General features: G+C 35.4%; 1 protein-coding gene across 6 annotated transcripts in view; it reads right to left on the reverse strand.

The window, feature by feature from the left end:
• Positions 1 to 692: 692 nt before the first annotated feature.
• Fam13b (family with sequence similarity 13 member B) overlaps positions 693 to 23,955 on the reverse strand; it is a 99,949-nt gene continuing 76,686 nt past the window's right edge. For 3 of the 6 annotated variants that reach the window (XM_047555160.1, XM_047555156.1, XM_047555154.1), the window contains 12 exons: positions 22,791 to 22,938; positions 19,844 to 19,909; positions 17,721 to 17,931; positions 17,012 to 17,141; positions 15,915 to 15,996; positions 13,550 to 13,779; positions 12,399 to 12,482; positions 10,754 to 10,849; positions 6,228 to 6,311; positions 5,975 to 6,138; positions 5,143 to 5,244; positions 693 to 3,852 (listed from right to left, as the gene is read on the reverse strand). In XM_047555160.1, coding sequence (XP_047411116.1) covers positions 3,729 to 3,852; positions 5,143 to 5,244; positions 5,975 to 6,138; positions 6,228 to 6,311; positions 10,754 to 10,849; positions 12,399 to 12,482; positions 13,550 to 13,779; positions 15,915 to 15,996; positions 17,012 to 17,141; positions 17,721 to 17,931; positions 19,844 to 19,909; positions 22,791 to 22,938 — 1,521 coding nt within the window. In that variant the 3' untranslated portion in view covers positions 693 to 3,728. The remainder of the gene's footprint in view (positions 3,853 to 5,142; positions 5,245 to 5,974; positions 6,139 to 6,227; positions 6,312 to 10,753; positions 10,850 to 12,398; positions 12,483 to 13,549; positions 13,780 to 15,914; positions 15,997 to 17,011; positions 17,142 to 17,720; positions 17,932 to 19,843; positions 19,910 to 22,790; positions 22,939 to 23,955) is intronic. The other 3 variants (XM_047555155.1, XM_047555158.1, XM_047555157.1) reach the window with 2 other exon arrangements.

Consider the following 23,955-nt stretch of genomic DNA (forward strand, 5'->3'; position numbering starts at 1 on the left):
AATCATCAAATTATCCTCATTTATAATAATCAAGTGATTTCCAGGAATTAAGTGCTGCCAAATATGACCCACTATACAATTCATATATGTCACAACATGCCTCCCAGTATATACACACTGGTACATGCATAAATTTTTATAATATGTATTATTCAATTCTAGAAATGTGAAGGGAAAGTGCAAAATAATGTTTATAATTCATGGGCCAGGTCTCTAACAGCTCAATATAAATAGCGGGGAGAAAGACAGTTTTTCTTTTTCAAGCACCTCACTGTGTTCTGACTTCCTTTGGCCACAGACATATTGATAAAGGTTTAGAGTTCTGGAAAACCATCGTATTAGACCTAAGTAAAAAAAAATATATATATATATATTTTTTTCCCATTCTTCAGAATTTAAAGTACCCTGGAAAAAGCCTAAGGGTAGAAGAGCAGACTTCCCAGACAAGTAGAGAAATTTCCCTGGTATCTTCAAGCTGGAAATTCATCTAGACAGTTTCTAAAGTAGCACACTTAAAGTTCCCCGAAAATAAAATAAAGAACAAGGTGCAGGTGTATCAGGGTCACAGGAAGTCATGCTTGGGAAATGTAAATGAGGATGCTCCAAGAGCCTTGTATGAATGGTTGGAAAACCGTGTATGACTAGTATTACAAAAATAGAGGGAAACTTTTATACTTTTTTTAAGAATAGTCATATTTCTTTTGGCACAAGCACATCATTTGGCCATAGCAACCATCTTACACATTTTTTTTTCTCCTGTTTTTGAGGTAGGATCACTTTATGTTGCTCAGATAGGCCTCCAACTCCTTAGCTCAAAGTAGTTGGGACTATAGGCACATGCCACCATGCCCAGTTTGGTTATTTATTTATTTTTTTGGATGGTGCTGGGATTGAACCCAGGGCCTTGTGCTTGCGAGGCAAGCACTCTACCAACTAAGCTATCTCCCCAGCCCATGTTTGGTTGAACCCAGGGGCGCTTAACCACTGAGGCACATCCCTGGACTTTCTTATATTTTGTTTTGAGACAGGGTCTTGCTAAGTTGCTGAAGATGGCCTCAAACCTGAAATCCTCCTTCCCAGACTCCTGAATAGCTGGGGCTTGTCCTACTTAGGAGACTGAGGCAGGAGGACCTCAAGTTCAAGTAAGCCTGGAAACTTACAGAGACCCTATCTCAAAAAAAAGGATGTGGATGTAGCTCAAAGGTAGAACATTTGGTCATTAAGCATGAGGCCCTGGCTTTAATCTCCAACACTGCAAAAAAGAAAAAACAAAACAAAACAAAACAAAAAAACAAAAAGTAAAATCTTCTCTTAGAAATTATGCATTGAGTTTTCTTATTAGGATAATTCACTGAAATAAGAAACACTATTCTGCAGCTTCTCCATAGGTTTCCCAAGGAAACCTTTCCCTGCTTTACTCTCCCCATAACTGGTGTCCCCTAATGGGGTCCCTGGGTGAGACTAAAAACATTAAGGGAACCATTTAAGATCAACTTCTTTTTTAACACCTACTGGAAAAACACATTTACGAGGACTTAGAACATTAAAGTTCTTTTATTACAAAAGTTTATACAATGAAGCTCCAGACACAGCAATGCAATTATACTGATAGATATATCTATATACTTGTATATAGATATACAGTGTTTATTTGTACCAAAGTAAAACTATCACAAACTGCCTAATTGTACCACCTACTGCTCAACCATAACACAATACTATCACATAGAGTAAGTGCTGCTATGCCTATTTCTATTCACAGCCAAAAATTAACATTGAATAACCAACATCATGAAGCAGCTGTTAATTTTAAAATGAAATCAGTCAGGGCACTGACTTATAAAAATATGGTACTCACATAGATTTAGCATTATAAAGAAGGAATATATTATTTAAAACATTTAAATAGTGCATATGGACATTTTTGCATGTGGTATATAAAATAAAACATTCATACAAAAAACAATATACAGTGCACATAAATTAGATGTTAGATCCCTATCTGAAAACCTAAAGAAATTTAACTGAAATGTACACTGCATGATGGATTCAAATAAAAGTGATACATCTTTTGGCATTCAATTTTACTAGGAATACATTATGAATAACCTAGTTATATCAAAAGGAAACACAAAAAGGGCTGGGTTTTAGTGCTTTATTCCTCAACTACATGTTTACTGCCACTGGATTTTCCCTCCCTCCCAAAAAAGGCATTGCACACACAAGTGAAATGTGAAATACTAGAAACACTATTTTCAAGCTACTTCATGTGCTTACTATGTAATAGTGCCAGAAGTTTGAGGTTCATGCTTCCCTCACCTTATTAAAGGATGTTGCAAATCCAATTTTATATAAAACAAATTTTTAATATAAGCTAGTAAGAAAACCATGCATGAGTCATTGCATGCAAAACAAGGGCACAAAGTGAGACACTCATCAATCCAAAAAAGCACCAGGAAAAAACAAAAACAAAAACAAAAAACCAGATTTAAGTCTGACACAAACTGCTATTATGTTTTTAACAAAAATGGTATCACCATTCCATAAAAATGATTAGCAGAATGATACCACAAGAATACCTAAAGAAAAGTCATGCAAAGCAAGAGAAATAAGACATGCTAAGAGCATATGACAAGGGGCATACCACTACATATCTTGTAAACAGCTGCTTTAAACAGCATGTAATTGAGGAAAAGGTGGTTTCTATTTTAGAGAATGTTTTTCCTATGGATTTTGCTGATTAAAAAAAAAAAAAGATGTAGCCCCTTGAAGGTAAAAATGCAGTGGTATAGCCCTTGTTAAGAACAGATTTAATTAGGCATAATGATTATTTTGCCAATTTAGGCCCATTTGACTAAACATACAAATCTGAGCACCATCAGAGTTCCTACATACTGACATGGCTACTTTCTCACATTATCTGGAGGTGGGTGGGGAGGGTAAGAGCACAGAATCCAATTCAGACAAATCACATCATCACCAGCTGATTAAACACTAATTTCGGAACCAACAGTAACTTAAGTCCCATACGCAGCATGTGATGTGATTCAGTTCTGTGTGATGTGTGGTATGTGTTTCTTAATAGACTAAGCAAGGTCACTTTTTGGTCTACCCACTGTTATCTTCATCCAAGAGCTGTGTGACCACTTAATTATAAAATTTTGCTAACATACTACCTGTGAGGTGACACTTTGGGAATTACACAGAAACGTGTTCCACAATAGGACTTAAAATTTCAGTTTGATTTTGGTTTTCTAGGAAAACAACACAGTTGCATATGTGCACTTGTATAGGCTTTTCTTTCAGATTTTCAGTCATTCTGTGAGAAAAAGGCAACTGAAGAATTCAGTGAAGATTTTTTCCTCTCAATTTTCTTCAGTAATGAAAAAAAATTATAACAAAACACACTTTGTATTTCCAAAGTTCTTGAAGTTGAAAGGATAAAATTCTAGTCTTTTGCTAACAGGATGTATCTGTAGTACAAAACAATGAAGGAAGCTGCATGTTTGCTAAAGCTGGAGAGGACAGTCTGTGGTTAGTATGGAATATCAAACTCCCTAGAGAGGGCCTACTTACCCTTGCATTATTTGTTTAGTGGCATCGCAATCAAGTATAAAATGAGATTCTGAGTGCCTGACAAAATGAACTCAAGTACCAGCCAAGTACACATGATGATAGCTTCAAGGAATACAAGTGACTTTATGATGTGAATTTTCAAGGAGCATATTTTATATGGATTTTGAAGAATCTTGTTTGCTGATAAGAACTTCAAGAAGCCTAAGTTTTGCTTTGATTTTCTTGTATTCCCTATATTCCTCAAGCACTGGAACACGATCCTCCTTCTGGGCATTCCTAAGGAAGAAAATCACTAATTATACATTCAAATAAAAAGTTTATCTGCAAGAAAAAAAGGTGATTGGACCAATTCTCTCATCCCCAAAGAACATTCCTAAAATACTTCTATTTTTGATGGATTGCTCTGCTAACAGATTAAATAATGCTATACTTCTTTTATTGATGATCAGTGGGGAAAACTAGGTGACCCAATATTTCATAAGACACTGTCTGCTAAACTCTGCCAGGTCTGTCTATTTAGTGTTAGAAAATCACCCAGAATCATTTTATATATTAGTTAAAAACTGTGGCTCCAGTGAACAATGTAAAAAGTAAACCAGTGCCATTAATGGACCAATGCAATTCAGTTTGATCACCAGCTAAGCAAAATTTTCTTCTGATGATAATATAAAGAAGTAGAAGGTACCTGGAAAATGCATTCCTGCACTTTAGATTTTCCTAATCATACATACCAACCTATTCAAAAGACTATCTTAATTCTCAGAAATTCACATTTTGGAATTTGTAATGGTAAGACCACTCAAAAAGCATTTCCGAGGTTTAAGATAATTTAATCCTCATTTCTGTCCACCATCTGAATTGGAATATATTTTTCTCATTTTAAAAGACTGCAGGAGCCAGGCCTGGTGGTGCTCTCCGATAACATCAGCTGCTTACTGAGGCTGAGGAAGGAGACTTTATGATGTGAATTTTCAAGGAGCATATTTTATATGGATTTTGAAGAATCTTGTTTGCTGATATATATGATATTGTAATATATAATATTATATATTATAATATATATTAATAATATATAATATGTACATATGTAATAATATGTAATACATATAATAATATGTAATATAAATATATAATATTAATATATAATAAAATATAATAATATATATATATTTTTTTGGTTATAGGGGATGGAAGCCAGGGACACTTAACCACTGAGCCACACTCCCACCCCCAATTTATTATTTTGACACAGGGTCTTGCTAAATTGCTGACGCTGGCCTTGAATTTTTATCTCCCTGCCTCACCCTCCTGAGTCACTGGGATTACTGGCATGTACCACTGTGCACATCAAAATATTTTATTAAATGTTGTTTCCTCCAGCTCTGAATTTCCTTGCGATTAATTAGCAGGGCTTCAGAGCATTAAAAAATGTTATAAAATTTAATTTTCAATGTTAACATCTCATAAGCAAAATTTATTTATAATTGTATGTATTCCACTATTCTAACAAATGGACATTTTGTGAGTTAACAGAGAAAGATAACAATATTATGACACTTGACAAACCTTCCATTTTGTTGATAAAATGCCTCTTCAAATTCCCGTAATGTTTTACGGAGTTTCTTTTTTTCAGCTCTGGCTTTCCAAAGTTGTTCCAGTAATTCAGGCCTAAAATTGAAAGGAAAACATTATTAAAAGGGCACAGTTGATTCATTATGTTCCACAGCAGTAGTTCTAGCCTTGGCTCTAAGTTAAAAGCTAAGGAGCTTGTAGAGCATACCAATGCCTAACTTCACCTCCAAACCAATTAAATTAGAGTAGATGAAGGTAGGCCTTACTAGTAATAGTACTTAAAAAAAAAAAAAAAAAAAAAAAAAACCAGAAAACTTTATATAGTTAATTGTAATGTGAAGTCAGGGTTGAGAACCCCCCACCCCACTTCACTTTACTGAGCTCATTTTTTCAGGTAATAAAGAAGAAACTGAAAACTCTCAGATGGTTTGTGTGCTTTTACTTTAAAATTTTTTTGAAACATACTATTTTGGGCAGGTGGGGTCACTTTACCACTGGGCTATATTCCCAAGCCCTCATGATTTTAAGACATGTTCTCATTGATTTGCCCAGGCTGGCCTCAAATTTGGAATCCTCCTGCCTCAGCCTCCTGAGTCACTAGGATTACAGGCATGTGCCACCAAGCCCAGCTGAAACACACTATATTTAAAAAAGAAAATGGGAATGACAACGTGAATTTGTAAATCACTTTTTAAGGGTGTATCTAGCTCATGGTTAATTCTTAATCACTTGTATTAATATACCTTGGAATTACTAACATTACTTTACAAAAAATTCTTATATTTTATTATACACATAGGCTAAAATCCCAAATCAGACTACATACATAGAAGCTGCACGAGTACTTGACAAACGGAGATCCAGAGCCAGTTTTTCTTGATTTTCTTCAACGTCAGATTCTGAGTTTTCCAATGAAGTCTGGGCTTGTACAGCTGTTTTCAAAATATCATTTAACTCAGAGGATAGACTAACACCATCTTCTTCTTCTTCCTAAAAAGACATTCAAACAGAGAATAAAACAAGCTATGGCTTTTAACTTTCTCTTTAGGAAATCAATTACAGAATGAGTAAAGGATTACCTTGATTTCTTCAAAAAAATGTGCAGTTTCTCCTTCTATGATTGGCTGTAACATCTGACCCCTTCGCTTGGTGGAGGGAGATCCCTGTAACAATCAATAATACAGCTTTAAAGTATTTAGTGACGCTTCACTTCATTATGGTACAAATATTAAACTTTATTTGAAAAAGTCGTAAGCATATGCTTTTATATTTTCAGAATTTCCTTTTTGAATAATTTTGTTTATATTTTCCTTTTTATTTATGCATAAGGGTGATAAATCAATTATATTTAGAAAAACCTAACTAAAAGAGCTCATTCACTAAGTATTTTACTATTTTAAATAAGAAAGTGTTACATATAGTTTAATTGGAAGCACTTTTATCTTATTTTTTCTTTTCTTTTTTTATTGTAAACAAATGGGATACATGTTGTTTCTCTGTTTGTACATGGCGTAAAGGCATACCATTTGTGTAATCATAAATTTACATAGGGTAATGTTGTTTGATTCATTGTTATTTTTTCCTCCCCCCCACCCCTCCCACCCCTCTTTTCCCTCTATATACAGTCCTTCCTTCCTCCATTCTTGCCACCTTCCTTAACCCTAACCCTAACCCTAACATTAACCCCTCCCGCCCCCCATTATATGTCATCATCCGCTTATCAGCAAGATCATTCATCCTTTGGTTTTTTGAGATTGCCTTATCTCACTTAGCATGATATTCTCCAATTTCATCCATTTGCCTGCAAATGCCATCATTTTATCACTCTTTATGGTGAAGTAATATTCCATTGTATATGCCACAGTTTCTTTATCCATTCATCAATTGAAGGACATCTAGGTTGGTTCCACAATCTGGCTATTGTGAATTCAGCAGCTATGAACATTGATGTGACTGTATCTCTGTAGTATTTTAAGTTCTTTGGGTATAGGCCAAGGAGTGGGATAGCTGGGTCAAATGGTGGGTCCATTCCAAGCTTTCTGAGGAATCTCCATACTGCTTTCCAGAGTGGCTGCGCTAATTTGCAACCCCACCAGCAATGTATGAGTGTACCTTTTTCCCCACATCCTCGCCAACACCTATTGTTGCTTGTGTTCTTGATAATTGCCATTCTAATTGGGGTGAGATGGAATCTTAGGGTAGTTTTGATTTGCATTTCTCTTATTACTAAAGATGGTGAACATTTTTTCATATATCTGTTGATTGCTAGTACATCTTCTTCTCTGAAGTATCTGTTCATTTCCTTAGCCCATTTGTTGATTGGGTTATTTGTATTCTTGGTGTAGAGTTTTTTGAGTTCTTTATATATTCTGGAAATTAGCACTCTATCTGAAGTATGAGTGGCAAAGATATTCTCCCACTCTGTAGGCTCTCTCTTCACATTACTGATAGTTTCCTTTGCTGAGAGAAAGCTTTTTAGTTTGAATCTATCCCAGTTGTTGATTCTTGCTTTTATTTCTTGTGCTATGGGAGTCCTGTTAAGGAAGTCTGATCCTAAGCCAACAAGTTGAAGATTTGGATCTACTTTTTCTTCTATAATCTGCAGAGTCTCTGGTCTGATTCCGAGGTCCTTGATCCATTTTGAGTTGAGTTTTGTGCAGGGTGAGAGGGGTTTGATTTCATTCCTTTGCATATGGATTTCCAGTTTTCCCAGCATCATTTGTTGAAGAGGCTATCTTTTCTCCATTGCATATTTTTGGCACCTTTGGTATGAGAAAATTGTATTTATTTGGGTTTGTGTTCGTGTCCTCTATACTGTACCATTGATCTACCTGTCTATTTTGGTGCCAATACCATGCTGTTTTTGTTACTATTGCTTTGTAGTAGAGTTGAAGATCTGGTATTGCGATACCCCCTGCTTCGCTCTTTCTGCTAAGAATTGCTTTAGCTATTCTGGGTTTCTTATTCTTCCAGATGAATTTCATAATTGCTTGCTCTGTTTCTGTAAGGTACATCATTGGGATTTTAATTGGAATTGCATTGAATCTGTATACACTTTTGGTAGTATGGCCATTTTGACAATATTAATTCTTCCTATCCAAGAACATGGGAGATCTTTCCATCGTCTAAGGTTTTCTTTAATTTCTTTCTTTAGTGTTCTGTAGCTCTCATTATAAGAGGTCTTTCACCTCTTTTGTGAGAAGCACTTTTATTTGTAAAACAGCTGTCAAGCATACCATATCAATGTTTGTAGTAGTTCAATTCACAGTAGCTAAACTATGGAACCAACTTAGATGCCCTTCAAGAGATGAATGGATAAAGAAATTGTGGCACATATACACAGTGGAACATTACCCAGCCTTAAAGAAGAATGAAATTATGGCATTTGCTGGTTAATGGCTGGAACTGGAGAATATTATGCTAAGCGAAATAAGTCAATCCCAAAGAACCAAAGGTCAAATATTTTCCCTGATACGCAGATGCTAATTCACAATAAGGGGGGCAGGGAAGAAATAGCAGTATTCTGGACTAGACACAGGGGAGTGAAAGGAGGGGAGAGGACATGGGGGTAGAAATGACAGAAGAATGAATTGGACATTATTACCCTATGTCCACATATGATTACATGACCTCTGTAACTCTTCATCATATATAACCAAATGAGAAGTTATATTCCATTTATATATGATAAATGCATTCTACTATCATGTATAACTAATCAGAATAAAATATATAAAAAAATAGATGTCAAATTTTTTTGACCTGAGAATATTTTTAAAAATATTTTTTATAGTTGTAAGGGGACACAGTATCTTTATTTATTTTATATGGTGCTGAGGACTGAACCCAGTGTCTTGCACGTGGGAGGCAAGTGCTCGACCACTGAGCCACAGCCACAGCCCCAGCCCTGAGAACATTTTTTTTTTTTTTTTTTGGTATTGGGAATTGAACTCAGGGACACTCGACCACTGAGCCACATTCCCAGCCCTGTTTTCTTAATTTTATTTAGAGACAGGGTCTCACTGAGTTGCTTAGAGCCTTGCTTTTGCTGAGACTGACTTTAAACTGGATCCTCCTGCCTCAACCTCCTGAGCCTCTTGGATTATCGGAGTGCATCACTGAGCCTGGCCATTTTTCATTCTTTATTTAAAAAAAGGAGGTGGGCGTGTTGGGGTTGTAGCTCAGTAGAACAATTGCCTAGCACACATGAGGAACAGGGTTCGATCCTCAGCACCACATAAAAATAGATCAATAAAATAAAGGTATTGTGTCCACCTACAACCAAAATACATACACAAAAACCAGCTTTATTAAAATATCAAAGAGATAATATTATATACCATAAAATTCATTTTTTAAAAACGGACAGTTCCATCACCATTAATTCCAGAACATTTCATCACCTCAAAAGAAACCCACTAGATATACCTCATTTTCCTTGCCCCACAGTCCTTGGCAAATACTCATCTACATTTTGTCTTTATGGGCTTGCCTATTCCTAAAATTTCATATAAATAGGACTATATAATATGTGGCCTTTTGTATCTAGTTAATTTCATTCAGCATAATGTTTTTATGGTTTACCCATGCTGAAGCATATATCAGTATTCCATTCCTTTTTGCTGTATAATATTCTAGTGAATTTTGGATATACCATATTTTATTTATCCATTTATCAGTTGACAGACATTTTGGCTATTATGAATAATACTGCTGTGAACACCTGAGTACAAGTTTTTTATGGACATTTCCACTTCCTCTGAGTATTTATCAAATAGTAGCTACACCAGTTTACATTCCCACCCAGCAGCATATGAAGGTTCCAATTTATCCAGATTCTTACCACTATTGTTATCATCTTTTTAATTTATTAAAGTCATACCAATGGATGTGGAATGGCACTTCAAGGTGGTTTTATTTGCACTTCCCTAATGACATTGAACATCTTTTTTGTTTGCTCACTGGTCATTTATAAATGCTCTCTGGAGAAAAGTCTGTTCAAATCTTTTTATTTTTGAGTTGTAAGAATTTTTAAGTATATTCTGGATATAAGTCCCTTATAGGATCTGTAAATATTTCTTGCATTCTTTGGGTTGTCTTTTCACAAGTGTTTGCACATAGTTTTTAACTTTTTTCTTTCTGTGGTGGCAGTACTGGGGGATTAAACCAAGAGCCTTGTACATACTAAAGAAGAACTCCTATGTGTTCTAAAAGTTTCAGCTTTTACATTTAGGCCTATAATCTGTTCTGACTTAGCTTTTACCTGTGGTATAAGGTAAGGACCCAACATCTCTTTTTTTTCCCAGTGCTAAGAATGGAACCCAAAGTACCTCTGGGTTACATTCCCAGTCCTTTCTTTTGAGACAGGGTCTTACTTGGTTGCTTAGTTACTGACACAAGCATAAACGCAAATGCTAACAAAGATTCCTGCCAAATATTCCTAGGCACTTCTTATTAGTTTCCTATCCTTTTAAAATCAGTAATTTCAACTTAGAATTACTACTATTCTTTGTACCTTGGCTATAGATTTCTTCAACATACCACCAAAAGAAAAATTTTCTGACATCTTGATAAAGTGAACTAGAGAAATATTTGTTTTACTTACAAGAACAGGAATGATGCTAGCTCTTGTCAGCATCTGTTTAACAAGCCGGTATCTATCATACAGAGGTTTAACAATATGCCTTTCTTCCCTGGTCACCTGAAGCCAAAAATAAAAATGAAGTCCCCTAGTCATCAGAAATCTAAAATGTCCAAAACATTCAGCAATTATATCTTCCCACCACACATTTAAAATTTTATATTAAATAAGTAGGTAGTCTCCCAAATATAAGAAGCAATGCTCTATAAAACAGCTCTGAGGAATTAAGTTTCAAAAGTGATTCATGCTCTATAGGTGCAGGTACTGACTTCCTCAACAAGAGCTCAGGAAATAAAATCAAGAGCTGGCCTATGGAACAGGAGAAAATCTTTGCCAGCTGCTTGTCTGCCAGGGAATTAATATCCAGAACTGAAAAAATTTAATGCAATCAGGGAAATGCAAATCAAAACTACACTAAGGGCTGGGGTTGTGGCTCAGTGGTAGAGCACTTGCCTAGAACAGGTGAGGCACTGGGTTCAATCCTCAGCACCACAAAAAATAAATAAAGCAAAGGTATTGTGTCCATTTATATCAAAGTATTTTTTAGACATACAAAACTACACTACATTCCATTTCACTCCAAGGCAGAATGTTAGTTATCTAAGAACATAAATAATAATAAACACTTGTAAGGATGTGGGGGAAAAGATATACATTGTCAGTGGAACTGCAAATTAGAACCATCACTCTGGAAAGCAATATGGAGATTCCTTAAAAAAGTAGGAATAGAACTACCATATGACCCAGCTATCCTATTCCTTGGTATTTATCCAAAAGAACTAAAATCAGCATACTACAGTAATAGGGCTACTTGAATGTTTATAGCAGCACAATTCACAATAGCCAAACTATAAAATCAGTCCAGATGGCTGTCAGTAAATGAATGGGTCAAGAAAAGGTGTTATACGTATACTAATGAAGTTTTACTCAGCCACAAAGAATGAAATTATGACATTTGCCAGCAAATGGATGGAAATGTAGAACATCATGATAAATAAGCCAGACTTAGAAAACCAAAGGTTGAATTTTTTTTTTTTAATATGTGGAAGCTAGAGAAAAATAAGGGCAGGGGATCAGATATCATAAATACATAGGGAATATCATGCAGCAGGAGGAGGTTGAGAACGAGGGAAGGAAAGGGGAAATGAAAGGAAATATGGAATGAATTTATTAACAAAACTGTGTTATATGGGGACTGGGGTTGTGGCTCAGTGGTAGAGCACTTGCCTCACATGTGTGAAGCACTGGGTTCAATTCTCAGTACCCACATATAATTAAATGAAATAAAGGTCCGTTGACAACTAAAAAAATTGTGTTATATGTATATTTACTACAGGGAATTTCACCTTTATGTATATGAAGAAAAGTACCAATCAAAAATAAATAAATAAATGAGCAAATGGAAGATCAGTAGAGGAAGGAGAATAGGGGGAGGGAAAGCAAAGGAAACAGGAACTGAAATCAAATTCCATGCATTTTGTCAAAATGAACCCAACTACTATGTAGTGTCATAATAAAAACATAAAAAACAGAATTGAAATAAAGAATAAAAGTGATTTATGCTTTTATAAGATAGAAAACCAAATCTTTTTATCAAGTGAGACATTACCGGTCTTCCATGTTGACTTTCATAGTAAAGAAGACTTTTCTGGAGAGAAGTTTTTTCTTCTATCAAATGATCTTTTGTCATTTTCTAGAATCAGGGGAAAAAACTCACTGGCATCATTATTATTTTCCTCACTCCTACAATTTAAGTAATTAAGCTGAAAGAGCAGACCATCACCAGTCTAATACAGGCTAATGCAATCTTTACTTATTCACTTGCAAGCAACATTTTTTATCTCCTGCAGAATCTGGTTTTCTAACACACAGGTGTCAACCCCTTTGATAGCTTGATTTATATTTTATTTGAATAAATTATGAATACTAGCTTGGGAAGTTACTTAACCTCTTCAGGTTTAATATCGCAATATGTGTAAAATGGGGACACTTCACTCTACCTCAAAGGATTCAAATAAGGACATTCATATATGTAAAACATTTACAACAGTACCTACCTAATACACAGTAAGCATATATAAATGTTTGTTATTTTACTTAATATTGCATAGTCTTTTATTAGCATTAAGACTAGTGGACACAGACACACTCTCACATACACGTCTATGTCTCCTAAGCTTATTAAAAAATCTTACAGCAGTATAGTGGAAAAAGCCTAGAAAAAATTCAACAATGTCAATTTGTAACCTTAGACTTTTCTCTGACCTGAGTTTCCCTTCCATCTGAGATGGCACATTCTTTACCCTGCAATATAATCATCATACCTTTCAGTATTCTAAATGGTGGAATAAGCAAAACTCCACAGAACCTTTCCCTTTGTTCCATAAGATCACATATTATCATTTCAATGAACCAATGTTCCACAGAACACCCTCCAACTAGACCAAATAAAACCTACTTATTTCCATGAGTAGTTAATACTACCTTTTCACTAGAATGAAATCAGAGATAGAAAAAAAAAAAAAAAAAAAAAAAAAAAAAATCACTGGGCTGGTGGTAGAGTGCTTGCCTAATGTGTTCAAGGACCTAGGTCCAATCTAGTACTATTTAACAGCAACAAAAAAACATGTTTCTGAATCTGCAAACCTGGGGAGTAGGTAAGCTAGTTGGACTACTCAAATATCTCTGTCATGCTATGATAAATACTTTGTTTCAGGAATTTTAAAGGCCAGCCTGTGCAAAAATCATAGCTAACATTACCTTGATATCTTCTGGAAGACATCTCTCAACACGTTTTTCTTTCAGTCTCTTCAGAATAAGTTCAAGGGTTGCTTCCTTAGATGACTTCTTCTCCTTCTGAATAACTCTGGATTCATCTTCATTCTCTTCATCTTCATGGTCTAAAGAAGAGCCAAAACTTTTTGGAAGAGTGTTACTACGTGGGCGTGTCTGAGGTACAAATTCTCCATCAGAGTTTTTATGTTTTGCATCTGTATTTCAGAAACAGGAGGAAAGATTAGGTTGATTATTAGCAAGTATACATTAATAACACAAATACACAGATATTTCAAAGTAACAAAGTAACCAAATTATATGTACAGCAAGAGAGTTTTCTTTTCATTCTATCAAAATTCATAGAAACCCTAGTATAACATAAGACACTGTAATACACAGTAGTAAACAAGAGACATTTGTCTCTATTTTCATGGAATATATATTCAGGGAAGAAAAAACAATAATCAAATCATCAGATTAATAAATGAAATAACTTCAAAAAAAGGCTAAGTGCTATAAAAAAAAGATCTAACAGGATGGAATCACAGACCTAAAAGGAGTGTGCTTTATGGAGGAGCAATTACACCAGTTAGGATTGACAAAGAAGGCCTTTTGAATGGTGTCATTCTAGTTAAATATGGAATGATAAGGAAATGACATAGCATAGAAGGTTTAGAGGAAAAGCATTCACCCCCAGTTGAGGCAACAGTCCATGCAAAGGCCCTAAAGTTATACATGTCTGAAGAACAGAAAATGAGAGTTGAGTCTGCCATGTGCAGTGTATGTAAGCCATTGAAAGCCATGGCAAAGAATTTGGACTCAGAAAAATTCTAAGTGGAAAGGGAAACCCACTGAAATTTTAACCCACTGAAACCCACTGAAATTTCTTCTTGAGTCATAAATTAGGTCTTGCATTTCTGGATATAAGCTCAGCATTAACAAGGGAGTAACATGATTTTTTTAATAGATAATTTTGGTTGCTGTACAGAACATAAGACTATAGAACAGTTAAGAGAAGAAAATTGGGAAATGAGGAAGCTGTTAATTTAATGATGGTAACTGATGGCTGGAAACCAGAATTTAAACAAGGCAATGCTTTGCAGAACTGTAGATAGGGAGGAAGTAATTTTCTAGAGTTAAGAGAAAGTATCTTTTTTTTATTAGAACTTTATAATTATACATAGTAGCTGGGTTCATCCCAATATCATACATGCATGCAGTTCATGAAACCCTCTTTTAAGAGAAAGTATCTTAAACCACAAGAATAAAAAAAACTACAATTATAGGGATGTGTGAGTACTTGATACTTATGAGCTACTAAGAATTCACTGAATAAGTTCAAATGAATAAATCACATGATCCAAATTATAAGCCATACTCAGCAGAGGTAATGATAAAAATCATTAAAAAGCATATTCACTAGGGGTTAGGGTTGTGGTTCAGTGGTAGAACACTTGCCTAGCATATGTGAGGTAATGGGTTCGATTCTCAGCACCACATATAAATAAAATAAAGGTCCATCAACTAAAATATATATATAAATTTAAAAAATTAAAGTATAATTACTAAACACAGAGTAAATATACCTTAACAGCTTACACTTGGTGGACAACCAGAAATACAAGGCCTATGACTCAAGGTTTATGACTCAAGAAGACTTACAATTTAGTCTACAGTGTCAAAAGTTCACTAGGACTAGATCCACCCCTGTCCCCTGCCCCTCCACCCCTGCTGAGGATCAAACCTAAGCCTCCCACATGCTAGGCTGCTAGGCCAGTGCTCTATCACTGGAGCTATATACCCCAGTCCCTGACTAGCTATTCTTAGCCTTTAGATAAAATATCCACCAAAAAATCTTAATGAACTACCTTCCAAAAACCCAAACTGCTTAATTTCTAGAATACATTTCAGATAAATTTCACTGTACCAGACAGAGTTCACCTTCGTGATGCAGGGTACCTTTTAAGAGAATACTAATAAAAACAAAAAAAGGACTTTTTTTTTTTTTTGGTACCAGAGATGAATCCCAGGGGTGCTTTACTACTGAGTTATATACCCAGTCCTTCTTATTTTGCATTTTGAGACAGAGTCTTGCTAAGTTGCTCAGCCCCCCAAGTTGCTGGGATTATAGGCATGTGTGACTTCACCTGAAAAGAAGGGACATTTGATAGACTATGATAAAGTACTACAAAATTCCCAGCTCTCAGTATGCAATTATAACCTTAACTAAAAAAAGAATAAAAGGAAACTTATTTTTGCCAAAAGTCCCAAGTCACAACTATAATTCTCATGCAAATTACATACAACGTTTTAAAACTGCAAATATATTACAAAATGGCACATCTTATACCTTTAATTTGCTTCCGCAGTTTGGTAAGTTCTGTCATCCATTTTAATACCTTTGGATTGGCTGCAATATCACTGTAAGAGGGCTGAAAATTAAGATTAAAGTTAAAATTAAGATTAAAAATTAAAATTTTTGTGGTAATCAATAGTTTCATTAATTTAAGTCCCATAATATTCTACTGTTCTCACAGATTTCATTCAATCCTCAATCCAGATCATTTTATCTTAATTATATAGGACAGAATATTAAGTAAAAGTTCTGCCAGAACAGGGTAAGATAACTGGCAGAAGGCAGATTTGAACATGAGTCTTCCATCTCTAAATATAGGACTCTTTTCTACTTCACATGTTCTAATTATTAAAATATGTTCTTTTCTCTTCTATTCCTTCCTTCACTTCTTTGGGAACTCTTAGAACTTGTAATTTTTTGAAAGAGCAGAAATAACAGCATGATTTCAAAAGTAAAGAATTTGCTTTAAAAACTCTACAAGCTGTTTTACAAAGGGAAATATAGAGACAAAGTTGCAATGGCAAGAATACTGACCTAGAAATCAAGAGGCTAAGGATCTATTTGCTTTCAGATCTATATGATTACTTTTCTGGTGTGTGTGGCAATAGCAGATATTGGACCCAAGGCCTTGCACATGCTAGACAAGCTCTTTTTTAATAAAAAGAATTTAAGACAGGGTCTCACTAAGTTGCCCAGGCTGGTCTTAAACTTGTAATCCTCCTGCTTAAGCCTCCCCAAGTACCTGGGATTATAGACATGTGCCACCATACCCAGTTTGTAGGATCACTATTTCTCTTGGCACCTTAGATTTGTTCACAGAAAACAGCTGAACTGATGCTCTCCAAAGACCCTCCTCCCAGTTCTAATATTAGATAAAACTTTTTTTTTTTTTTGTACTGGAGATTGAACCCAGCGGTGCTTCACCACTGAGCTATATTCCCAGACCCTTTTACTTTTTTTTTTTTTTGCTTTTGAGACAGGGTCTCACTAAATTGCTAAGACTCCTGCCTCAGCCTCCCAAGTCACTGAGATTACCAGTGCCACAGCACCCAACTAGATATAGCTTAATCTGGGCAATGGTACAAATTTACCTTGCTATTTCTGTCTCTTTCAAACTGCTCCTCGAATTGTCTGATTTTCTTCTGAAGTTTCTTAACCAACTGGTAAGGTGTTCTATCTTCTCTTTTTTCATCTTTTGAACTAAAGGATGATCTTCTAATCCTGAATTAAAATGGAGATCAATAGTCTTAAATTTTCAATGATCAACACTACTACCAGTAAGTATATCTTGAAAGAGCAGTTAAGTCCCTAAAACTAAAGAACAGCTTAGAAAAAAATACTATAGTGTTACAGACCACAAAATTAGTGAACACGGTGGAATCATTTAAAACTTGTTTGGACAGAGGCAGAAAAGAAAGAAACTGAGCAGCTCTGAGTTCTTTTAAGTGTTCAAACTGAAAAAAAAAAAAAAAAGTTTTTGGCATTCACAATCAACTTTAACAAAAGTTATTAGGTGAATCAGTCAGCTTCACTGGCTGCTTCCCTTTCAATTCTGTATCACAGTCATGAATGAATAAACAAACAATTACACCATGCAGAAATGTCCATTTGAAAGCAAACCCCAAGCACCACATATACCTCAATGAACTCAGAATTCAATAGCAGGGCAAAACTTGCTTCAGGAAATAGGGGAGATAGGAGACAAGACTTGAACCTATAGGTCTAGAAAACTAAATCTCTCAGAAGATTTGGGTACATAATAGAAATTGCCTCTTATAAGTACATTTAAAAAACACATACCTAGCAAAAGAAAGTGCTTTAGACGAGGAATCCAGCATTTCTGGATCATGTAGGAAACGCTGGCTTTGTCCAAAATCTAAACTGCGGTGTGATAATACTGGAGGACCATCCTCTTCCATGGGATGGTGATTCATTCTTCCAGCTTGTGGAGACAGCTGAGCTTCTCCAGACTCAGAGTCCTCCTGCCAAGACTTAAAAGCAGGAAATGGCTCTGTAAAACACAAAGAACAGTATGATGGATCTCCTGAGTCCATAAGGGAAAAAAAGTCACAAAATGTAGTCTACATGTTCTTTAAATTGTATCATTGTGTAGTGTTAAATATCTATTGCATATATTTTTAAATGAAACAAGACATATGAGGATCTTTATAATGCCAACTATATTTTAAAATTATCCAAGATTAACTTTTTAGCTTAGAGTTTTCTATTTTCACAAAAGGAGCTAGAGTTTAAATTGCTGAATCCAGTGGCAAATCAAGAAAGGACACTGTCAAGTTCTCTAAAATTTAATTCTAATTAGGTGTGATCCCAGTTACTTGAGGCAAGAAGGATTCCAAGTTCAAAGGATAGCTAGGAAACTAAGCAATACACTGTCTCAAAAAGGGCTGGGGATGTAGCTCAGTGGTGGAAAGCTTGCCTAGCATAGGGGAAGCCCTGAGTTTGATTCCCAGGAGGAAGGAAAGGAAGGAAGGGAGGGAGAGAGGGAAAGGAAAGGAATAGAGATATTATTTAATATAATTCTAACCTAATATTCTAAACATATTATAAGGAAAATTATTTTTCAAGTAAAGAAAAAAGTCTTTATTTAGAAACAGTGAATACTCAACAGTTCTTAGTTAGGAGCTTAACAAAAGCCAAATGCTGCCAGGTGTATGATTTGTCCTTCATTATCAAGAGGCTACATTAAGATGTAGAAGCTCTTCCCCATGCTACTCAGAAATGGAGTTCTATGATTCCTTAAGAATTCTAACATTTCTAAAAGGGGAGCTAATTCACCTGTCAGCATCTGGTCTCTTAACATGAAACTATAGTGGTTATCTTCCATTACAGGATTTCCATGTATAATATATAATTTAATAATTGAACACCCACAAGAGCATCATGAAGAAAAAACTTAATAGCACTGGTCCTTTGTAAGCACATTTATTTTATTAAAGTTATCCTGAATGCTCTCAAATGAAATCATGTTACTATAACTGGTATCTTTGCACATAGAGAACATATACAAATCATACACATAATGCACAAATATAATCCAAATACAATAAATAAAATTAACTTTTAAGTATCACTGAACACAGGGGCCAAAAATAAAAACTAATAAAAAAATGTGCCACTAAACATTAGCATTATTTTTAACTAATAATTTGCTTAATTGGGGAGAGAGGTTTATGGGGGACAGACCCAGGGACACTTAACCACTGAGCTACATCCCCTCACTGTTTTTTTTTTTTTTTTTTTTTTTAATTTTCAGACATGGTCTGGCTAGGTTGCTTAGGGCCTCACTAAGTTGCTGAGGCTGGCCTTGAACTTGTGATCCTACTGCCTCAGCCTCCCAAATTGCTGGGATTATAGGCATGTGCCACCATGCCTGGATTGTAACTAAAATTTAAAATTTTGATGCTTTGGCTATTAATAATAGCAAAAACAAAATGGAAAGATGGCTCAACAGTGTCAAAATTCAAAAATCATGTTTTCTTTTTTCTTTACACAATAGTTAATATCACTACTATAATAATTTTATTTAATTTTATGTATGAGTTATATAAAGCACTGCCTGTTTTTCAGGGTAATAAGAACAAAATTTAGTGTTTTTTTAAGCCCAAATCAATCTCGTAACTAAAAATTGGGTACTCAGTGTGCAATTCCACAATAAACCCAGTAATAAAGTGATCTCAAAGCAACCCTTGTACCTGTGTCCCAGAAATTAATTAACTTATAATAAACATTTTATGAGAAATCTGTTTTAAGAAAAGAAGGAAATAACAAAAACAATTGGGTATCAGTTTTAACCCAAGACAATTATTCCTAAGATTTGGGGACAGCAGGAGAAGGGCTAAAAAAGACAAACAAAGTGAATCATAAAAAGGCAAGAAAACTAAACTATGGTGAACCATACTTACCCTCCCCATCTCTCTGCAGATGCATTGTTTTGAAATCAATGAGGGGAAAAGTGATAGGGCATGACGCTAATAAAATGGAAAAAATGGCAAAAAATACTAAAGTGAACACACGGCACAGTCAGAACAAACCATACACATAACACAAAGCCAAAGATACCAAAAACATTTCCCTAAAACTAGTTAGGCAATCTGCTCAAAAACTTTATTCCAAAAAATTACTATTAACCAAACTTTAACGAATGCAAGCATACATTTCCATTTCAGCAAGACAAGAAAAAAAAAAAAAAAGTTTTTTTTTTTTTTTTTTTAACTCAAACTGAGGAAATGGAAACTCTTAACTAGATACTGTTTGAAGCTTTTCAATGTCACTGATTTAACAGAAAATAAAATCATGCTTTTCAAAGATCCCACTACTATATTTTGTTCCAGAATTAGTAGGAGAAAATTTGAAGGAAATGTAGGGTTCACTTCCATTGAAAGACAGGTCATTTTGAATAGCTGTCACAAATTCATACTAGCAGTAGTAATGTGCTGCTACCTGTTTGCTGTGTTCTGCTGGTAATTCTTTGAGAAAAACAAAAACCATATACTAGAGAATAATGAGGTTGGCCTCTATTTAGAGTCATTCCCACTTCTCTCCTAGGGGCCATGTAAACAAAATGTTTTTAATTCCAAAGTATCCAAAGTAATCTGAACTAATCTGTTCTTTTAAGGAAGAAATCTTATTTAGAATGTCACAACACCTAACTGTGAAAAGTCAATGTTAGTACTAGTGGCAAGGCTGAAAGGAACAATGCAATCTCCCAAGCACATGCACAGCCAACAAGTGCACTCAGCTATCTACTACCACTGACTTTCTAAAGATCTGACTATTCCTCTTCTTGGAATAGTCAGCAGGAAAGTAACATGGACTTGTCATGGCCGTTGAAACTCATGGAGGAGAGGACAGCTCAGGCACTGAAAATCAGGGATCAGTAATGCATAGGTAACCTCCTTTCCCTTCAATAAGATATAGGGGTTGGCCAGTGGCGTGGGAGGCTGAGGCAGGAGGATCATGAGTTCAAAGACAGTCTCAGCAACTTTAGTGATGGGATTCAGACATGGGTTGGGGGAGAGAGTCCAGCATCAGGTTCTTTTGGGGGGAGCTTTCAGAAAGCTGAAGAGACAGAGAATGTCCAATCTCTCAGACAATGGAAAATAATTACTCGTCTATGCCTAAATAGGATTAGGACCCCCCATCTCCCCATCAGGCCAAAGATCATCAATGGCTATTTATCTGCATCTTCTAAGAGGCAGAAGCAAAAATGCTTTATCAGAATCCGGATGTGCTATTAATCACTGCCCCTTTTCAATGATTATACCTCAATAAACAACTAAAAAGGACATTGATCTTCACTGTCATCAATATGCTAACATATCCTCTAACTCTGGGGAGTATCTTCATAAACTCCAGAAATCCTGAATAACCCAGGACAAAATGACAAATAACTTTCTGGTTTAGTCTGTTAAAACTTCTGTCTTTGGGAAGGCCAAAAACCTAGATCTAAAAAGTGGGGAAGGAGGACAAAAATAAAGATTGGTACAGATGATGTTTTGGTGAGAGCTTTAAAAAACCACCTAGACTAAGCCAGGCATGGTGGTGCACACCTGTAACCCCAGTGACTCAGAAGGCTGAGGCAGGAGGATCCCAAGTTTAAGGCCAGCCTTAGCAACTTAGCAAGGAGGCCCCAAGTAACTTAGTGAGACAGTGTCTCAAATGAAAAGACTGTGAATGTAGTTCAGTGGTAGAGTGCCCCTGGGTTCAATCTCCAGTCCCAAAAAACCCCTTCTAGACCTTACACACAGACACACACACAGAGACACACACACACACACCTATGATCAGGTGAACAGATTTACAGTGGCAAAAGGAGCCCATGACATTGGCACTGTAGTTCTTCTTATTGCCACTGTATATCATAACCTGCCAAAGGTGAGATAACTCAGGAATCTTCATCCAGCTGAACAATATGTAACTAGGCTTAAGATTCCTAGAAAGGTATATGATACAGAAAGAATCCTAGATCCAAATTTGTTGATCATTCCCTATTCCTCTAACATTCTACTTCAAAGTGCACAAAATTACAGCAAAGTTGAATTTTACAATGGCCACTCATATTAATCATCTAGATTCTATCATTAACATTTTATTGTATCTGCTTTATAACATTTATCCATCTCATTAATCATATTTTTTTAATGAATTTCAAAGTAAACTGGAGATATGGTATATATCCCCATAAATAATTTGATAGGTAAATCATTCATCAAAGGTCAATATTTGTTTAGTTTCTTATTCTCTTAATGTAAAAAGAAAACTTTATATACAATGAAATGCAAAAATCTTAAGTATACATTTGCTAAGTTTTGAGAAATGCATACATCCACACTGCCTGCTTATTAAACTTCTTCATATGAATTGTTAGCCACTCCCATCATATTTTCTTAGCCTAATAGAGACAGGGATATGATACAATATTTGCTTACATATGTCCTTGAAGATCACTTTAAAGTATTCCTGATGATCATAAGAAAGGTAGCTAAATGCTCTGTGTTTAAACTGACAAGGTCCTCAAGTGCTAACACCAGGTTTTCAAGGACTGAAGACAGCATCTGGTTTAACAATTTTTAAAAGCCTGGGTGATTTTATTTTTTTTTAACAAATTCTAACATCCATTTTCAAAGTGAATGGATCAGACAAATGCTAATTCATATAAGACAACTGCCCCATAATCTCATTACTATATCTGAGTAAAATGCACTCAACTCCCTCATCTTATATGAAACAGAAAACAAAAATCAAGATGAATAAAACTGTCCAGAAAAGGGCAGCAGTTTCATTACTTCCTTGGGTTATTTGAATTATAAATAACAGTATCAGAAAAATAATGTATGTGGGTAAAGTTACCTTCCCATTTATCACCATCAGAAACATTCTTCAGATCTAAATGTGGAATCGGAACACTTGCTGCTTCCCCTTGAACACCAACACTTTGACCTCCTGGCACTTCTGATTCGGTGTTGGCATTTAAATCACATATCTTGTTACTACAATCCTGTATTTTAAAATAAAGAATACATTTCACAATCATGAAATTTTTCATAACCATCTTAAAGATAACCAGCACACATCCTTAAGTAGTCTATATTAGTTTACTATGCCTAAATAGTCAACTGTTTTACTCTTACTATCCAATTTTCAAACATAAACTTGCAATTTTACAATATGTCTCATTGGGAAACAAAGTTGGGAATTCAAATTCAAGAAAGTATTTTCAAATAAGTCAATCCCAAAAAAACAATGGTGGAATGTTCTCTCTGATATGCAGATGCTGACTCACAATAAGCAGAGTAGTGGGTGGGGACAGAGGTTAACCCGATTGGACAGTGGGGCATGGGGACAAGGGAGGCGGGTTAGAATGGGAAAGACAGTAGAAAGAATTGGACATAACTTTCTTATGTTTATATATGAATATACAACCAGTGTAACTCCACATCATGTATAACCACAGGAATGGGAATTTATATTCCACGTATGTATGTTATGTCAAAAATACATTCTACTGTCATGTATAACTAAAAAAATTTTTAAATAAAACTGAATTTCTCACACACACACACACACACACACACACACACACACACACACAAAGAATTTCCAAGGGTGCTGTAATGTACACTTGTAATTCCAGCTACTTGGGAAGGTGAGGCAGGAGGATCCCAAGTTCAAGGCCAATCTCATCAATGCAGCAAGGCCCTGTCTTAAAATGAAAATAAAAAGGGATGGGGATGGCCAGGCACAATGGTGCACACCTGTAATCCCAGCAGCTCAGGGGGCTGAGGCAGGAGGACTGAGTTCAAAGCCAGCCTCAGTAACTTAGTGCAGGCCCTTAATAACACAGGGAGACCCTGTCTCTAAGTAAAATATATAAAAGGGCTGGAGATGTGACTAAGTGGTTAAGTGCCCACTTAACCCATGAGTTTAATCCCAGTTTTTTTTTTTTTTTTTTTTAAAAAAGGGATGATGATGCAGTTCAGTGGTAAGGCACCCCTGGGGTTAAATTCCCAGTACC

The sequence above is a fragment of the Sciurus carolinensis genome, chromosome 6 (assembly GCF_902686445.1).
Source record: "Sciurus carolinensis chromosome 6, mSciCar1.2, whole genome shotgun sequence".
Lineage (NCBI taxonomy): Eukaryota > Metazoa > Chordata > Mammalia > Rodentia > Sciuridae > Sciurus > Sciurus carolinensis.